The 6000-nt window shown below is 43.1% G+C and overlaps 1 protein-coding gene across 1 annotated transcript; it reads right to left on the reverse strand.

Annotated features, from left to right (window-relative positions):
- Positions 1-3497: 3497 nt before the first annotated feature.
- Positions 3498-4886, reverse strand: LOC101291452. Its single transcript, XM_004305721.1, has one exon. The coding sequence runs from the start codon at positions 4884-4886 to the stop codon at positions 3750-3752; it is 1137 nt and encodes a 378-aa protein (XP_004305769.1). The 3' UTR covers positions 3498-3749.
- Between the last annotated feature and the right edge of the window lie 1114 nt (positions 4887-6000).

Raw genomic sequence — 6000 nt, forward strand, 5'->3', positions numbered from 1 at the left:
GGAGTTGATCACTCATCACCGTTCCACGTTTCCTCTCACGACCAAGTTATATACTCACTTTAGAATTACAAAACTTGACTGACTGATCTGCAGATTATATTATGATATTAATTAATTTAGATGATTGATCACATTCAAAGACGACACCAATTAGAATTTCAGAGAGCAACATTTAAAGACCACTTCCTTAATTTCATCACAATCACAAGCTTGCCAGATCGATCTTCTATCAATTAAACAAATACAGTGCATATGATACGTGATGCGCCAGTGATTTTCTAATCTACTTGGCCTAATACTCTTAAGTTTTTTTTTTTTATTCTGTCACGATATTGATATGATATGCTTCTCTATTTTTCTTCGATTCTTTCTTATTCATTTTTATATGTTTATATATAGGCACGTACCCTTTAAGTTACATTATCGGTTTCAAATACAAGGGAGAATAGCTCGTCGAAAAAATACAAGGGAAAATATGATTCCTTTGAATTCAAGATATAGAGATATTCTCTTTTGAGACCGGTGATTAATTGGAGAGAGTCAATTGTATCATCCCCTTTAGGATTTAGTTTTGGTAATATATGTGTCAAGAATTGAATTGAAGAAAACTTAACACAAAACCTTGTGGAGCGCCCAATACTATTTGGTCTAGTAGCATAAGTCTCCCCTTTTAAATGGGAGGTCGATCTACTTCATATCAATTTTGAGAATATAATGGAGGCGAAAGAAGCAACTAAGGAGATGGTCGGTTGCGAAAGAGTTGGAAACTAGACTCGTTATAATATCTGAGTTGTTTAACCCTTGTGAAGGCTTTCTGATATATTTCTTGATAACAAAGACTTTATCTGCTTCATATCAACTTTTGAAAGTATAGTGGAGTTTAAAGAAGCAACAAAAGAGATGGTCGGTTGCGAAGGAGCTGGAAAACTGAGTTTGATACACCTCGGTATTCACTTACCGGACCAAAACATGTTATCAGTCATATCCGGAACAAAACAAAAACAAAAACAAAAAGTGAAATAGTCTCCTAGTTTTATCAGGATCAATATAAAGTATAGCTTGTGCGCTATTGGGGTAATGAATTAAGAACCCAGTACGTCGTCATGAAGTGTATGAGTGCTAAAACAAACTGCAGTGCTTTAGTATCCCACTCGTCCCTTGCAGCAGTTTCACCAGCCTCTGATCATAATCTTCACTCAAAAAGATCCAAGATGTCATCTAGTTTCAACACAACTACCATTGGTGATCTTCCCGACTTCTTATTGGTTGAAATTCTTTGTAGACTTCCTTGCACGAAATCTGTTATACAATGCAAGCTTGTGTCCAAACATTGGTGCACCCTCCTTTCCGATCTCTATTTTGTTGGCCGGTTTTTGTGTCTCTAAAGTAAGACCCCCATCAAACAAACTCTGATCAACCGTGTCGGAGGAGAGGAATTCCTTACTATCTCCATGCCGCTAACTCGGCTGTTTGAAAGACTCATAAGTTCCCATTCATTGAGAGAAGAGCCATATGTGGTAGGTACCTATAAGCCCCGTTCACCTGGTCAGTAGGTGACCATGGATTATCTGGTCAACTGCTGTCAGATCTGCTCGATTTTGATCCAAGGGTTGAGACATATCAGAAGCTTTATTATTTCTGCCATTGGATCAAAATCGAGCAGATCTGACGGCAGTTAGACCAGATAATCCCTGGTCACCTACTGACCAGGTGAACGGGGCTGAGGTACCTATAATGACTTGGTAATGTGCTCTGCGACTGATTACAATCAACGTGATTACTATATCTGCAATCCTTACACAATCCAATGGGTTCCATTTCCTCCCACACCTCAAGACTACAGCTCTGTACCGGTAGGATTCATCTGCGATTTTCATTATTATAGCTATAACCACAAGAAAGACGATAGGAAAGAACTGTAAGACTAAATTTGACTTTATCATTAGTTTACATCTAGTATCGACAACTCACCAATATATGCAGAACAAGTAATTAGAGTTTATGAGACTTTAATCCGGAATGCTTTATTTATGGTATATCAGAGTAAATAAAGGAAGAATTTAATATGACTTGATTTGTCAAACTTGTCTAATAAGTTATGCAACTACAATTAGGGATTTGGACTTAAAATGTTACCTTTATGGGAGGTTACAAAATATCCAATTCTCTATAAAAGTTTAGGTCCCTGCACTCTCTCACTCTCTCGGAAATATGGTTCTTGCCCCATTCAAAGAATACTACAATGAGATGCAGTGTAGAAGACTTATTCCGAATCGATTGGCCATCAAGTCTAAAAGGTTCATGATCTATTTATCGTTTACTTCTTGTTCTTACTTTTATACGATTATATCTATATTATTTGTGAAACGATCTAATGGCTTTCAAGTTTTAGGTTACAAGAACATAATGATATTGTCCAGTTTAATGCTGATCGAGTATAAGTGCAAGGTTGTACGAATCCTTCCTTTCCAAAACAAGGGAGAAAATGGTCCCTTTGAATTCAAGGTAGAGATCTTCTCTTTTGAGACTGGTGATTGGAGAGAGTCAACTGTATCATCTCCTCTAGGATTTAATTTTAGAAATATCTGTACCTTTCGTAGCTTTACATACAACGGGATGTTGTGTTGGCCGGGTTCTTATATGATCTATGGCGATGATAACTTTATTATTGGATTGGATCCGTTCATGATAAAGGACAGTAACATGACAAGTAGTAGTACTAATATAGATGATATTACTGATCATGACGAATGTTGTTTCTTTCGATTAGTTGTAGAGAATGAAATGTGGCATTCTATGAGATTCGTAGATGTATCGCAAGGCTGTCCGCGTATGTGCGACTTGTCTGACCATAGCTTGTACATTTGGGAGATGAAAGAAGCAAGAAATCAGATGGTCGGTTGCAACGGAGCTGGAAAACTGTGTCCGATACACCCCAACATTCACTCACTGGATCCTAACATGTTTCGGGATGAAGATGTAGATATCGGTCGTATCATGCTGCTACATTTCGACCCAAATATTAAGGACGTCTTGTATCTTCGCGTCAAATAAAACATTACCAAGTGCAACAATTATGAATGTAGTTGGAACTTCATCGCATCAATTGAGCTGCCATGGCCAACACCAGTTCCTAGGCTGCATTCTGGAGGAAGTAACAAGTAGCTAAGCTAGTAGTATTGCACTACTTGTATTTGCGGCATATCTAATTGTCCTTTTTAGTTTACCTGGTCTTCTTTATATTAAATTTTGGAGCCATATATTGCAAGTTTGCAACTAGAAAGATATAGAGATCGATTATTGCTCTTCTCAGTTTGTGTAGCAGTATAGCACCAAACTAAGCCCTATAGCAACCTCAACCGTGGTGGTACCGTTGGCCTATATGCTACACTGATATTTAGTCTTAACAAGTTTCAAATTTCATGAAAATGTTGTATAACGAAGCCAGGAATACTTCCGAGTTATCGTATCATTAGGAAGAACTGCACAATGCCCTTAATGCTAAAGCTGATCCTCATTTTCATTTCATAATGTTAAACATTCACAACAGGTATGTCAAGAAGACTCAACTTCACTTGCCAATAAGAATCAACTCTAAATCCTAATCAACCATTTACCCTGATGACACTACTCTCTCCCTAACATTTCACAAACTTAAATATGTGATACAAAAGAGAAAAACAGATCATACACTCAAACCTACCGCTTTTAGGAGTACAAATTCGCCAACTTGGGGTTGTTTCCCTTTCCTAGTTGCTATCACTGTTGTTGTTGGTGTTGTTGTTGTTGACGCTGCGATGATGATTACTAGCATTCCCATTCCTCCTACCATGCGAAATTTCCATCTGGGTCTTCATGAAATACTGCATCCTCTGCAGCTCCAACTCTTTAGCGAACTTCATCCTCTGCTTCTCCATCTCCACCACCTGCTGCAGCTTCGCAGTCTCGGCATGCTCATAAGCCTCCCCGAACCTCAGCATTGCCTGCGTCAACTCCCTCATTGAATCCCCCCACCCACTTTTCTTCTCTCCACCCCCCTCTCTTCCTCTAATCTCTTTCCCAACCCCTCCTCTTCCTGCCCCTCCCCTCCCCAAACCAGCATTCGCCCCCCGCCCCGCCGTCCTCGGCCTCTTCGTCTCAAAAACAGGCGGCGGCGGAAAGCTATCAGCCGACACAGGAGAGACCTCTCTCGAAGAATCCGAGTCCCACTCCACCGGAGGAGGACCCCTCTTCTTGGCATTAGCCTTCTGCAGTTGCTGCAGGTGCTTGGGCACAAACTGCCCAACTCCTCCTCCTCCGCCGCGGACCCCGACCGGCATTCCCATCGGAATCTTGTGGTTCTTGGACATGAACCCCGGCGGCACCGGACCGCCGCCGGAGCCAGGAGTCCCCTTCCCGGTGGCGCCAATCAAATGATCAAGCTTGGCGAAAAAGGGCCACTTGCTGGGGCCGGCTCCGGCGAGCATCTTGGACTTCTCAAGCTTGTACTTCTTCTTGACGGTGTCGATTCTATTCTTGCACTGGATATCAGTCTTTGGGGTTTTGCCGTAGTCCTCTCTGCTGCTCACAATGTCCGCCACCTCCTTCCAGTGCTTCTGCTTCAGGTTCCCTCTGCTCAGCTCCAAGTACCTCTCCCCCCACGCCTCTATCAGCACCGCCGTCGCGCTCTCGCTCCAGCAGTCCTCTCTCCCGCCGCCGCTGCTCCGAACCCCCTGCGACGGCAGCGCCAGGGTCAGCTGGTTGTTCCTCGGCGGCGAGTGTTGCGCCGACGCCGGTATCTGAGACGGTACCGCCACCGTCACCGTTATCCGGCCGTTCGTCGTCGGCGACGTCGGAGATCCGCTCCCCGCCGACGCCGGTGAATGCATCTCGTCGTCCTCCTCCATCGATCTGAAACAGACTCCGAGATCTGAGCGAAACCGAATCGAAAAACAAGTAAACAAGATCGGAGTAGAGCTAGGGTTTAGGTGAATCGGCGACTAAGCCGAGGAGGGAGGGTGATTTATAGGCGGAGGGATTTGACCGGAGAGCCGTGTGCGAATCGGCGATCTGAGAATTTAGGTGTTTTTGTGGCTGGGAGGTGCTTTTAGTGTGAGAGAGAGAGAGAGAGAGAGAAGAAAGAGAGAGAGGGTTTAGGTTGACCGGCTTTACGGAAAACGTTACCGTTTTGTAGTATTTGTTGGGTTGCGTTTTCTCGGTTGACGGAAAAAACTGAGGAGAGAGGAGAGAAGGGGTTTGACGGCGTCCGTCGAGGGGTGGGGGGTTCGGAGGGGACACGTGGAGGAAAGGGAGGGACGTGATTGATAGGAGAGGTCGTCCCCGGCGTCATGGAGGGGGCTGCCGGCTTGGTAGGTTACGTAGGGGAATTGGCTGTATATGTGGTAATGGCATTCCCGTGGGGGGAAGGAATTGACGTAATAGTCCATCGTGGTTCGGGGCATTTACCGTTCTGGTCACCACTACCCAATCGGCTCTCTGGTGCCTCACTCGCTCTGGGGGCTATAGCTTTTTCTAGTTCCCGCCTTCACTAGTTGCCAACCCAATGCTGGTGTTGCTTTCAAATTCTTTTTTGGCTAATATTGCAAAAAAGAAAAAAGGTGAAATAGTCTTAGGTGACATGGTACATTTTATTTCTTCTGATTGTTGGACCATTTAGCATCCTGCTTTTTATCTTTTGTACCACGTTTTTTTTAATGTTAAAGATGGGGTTTACACCAAAAATATTAGGGGAAGTTTTCTCATTCGATTACGATAGATGCGTGTGAAAATGCAGCCTAGATACTTGATCAATGCACGACGATGTCGTTGTACTCAACTTAGAAGAGTATTGTTCTTCGTAGCCGGTTTTTGCGACTGCAACGAGAAGTAATAAGATTATTTCAGAAAGTATAGACTAAATGTGACGTTTAAGACCCAATGAACAAGCAACACGAATTGTTGGAGCATTGAGTCATGAGAAGGAAACATGATCAACTTCACATTATCTCCATATAACAAAAA

This window comes from Fragaria vesca, linkage group LG6 (genome assembly GCF_000184155.1).
Source record: "Fragaria vesca subsp. vesca linkage group LG6, FraVesHawaii_1.0, whole genome shotgun sequence".
Classification (NCBI taxonomy): domain Eukaryota; kingdom Viridiplantae; phylum Streptophyta; class Magnoliopsida; order Rosales; family Rosaceae; genus Fragaria; species Fragaria vesca.

What these genes read in the sequence shown, in the direction of transcription:
- LOC101291452 (XM_004305721.1), bottom strand. Translation starts at nt 4,886, where the DNA reads ATGGAGGAGGACGACGAGATGCATTCACCGGCGTCGGCGGGGAGCGGA.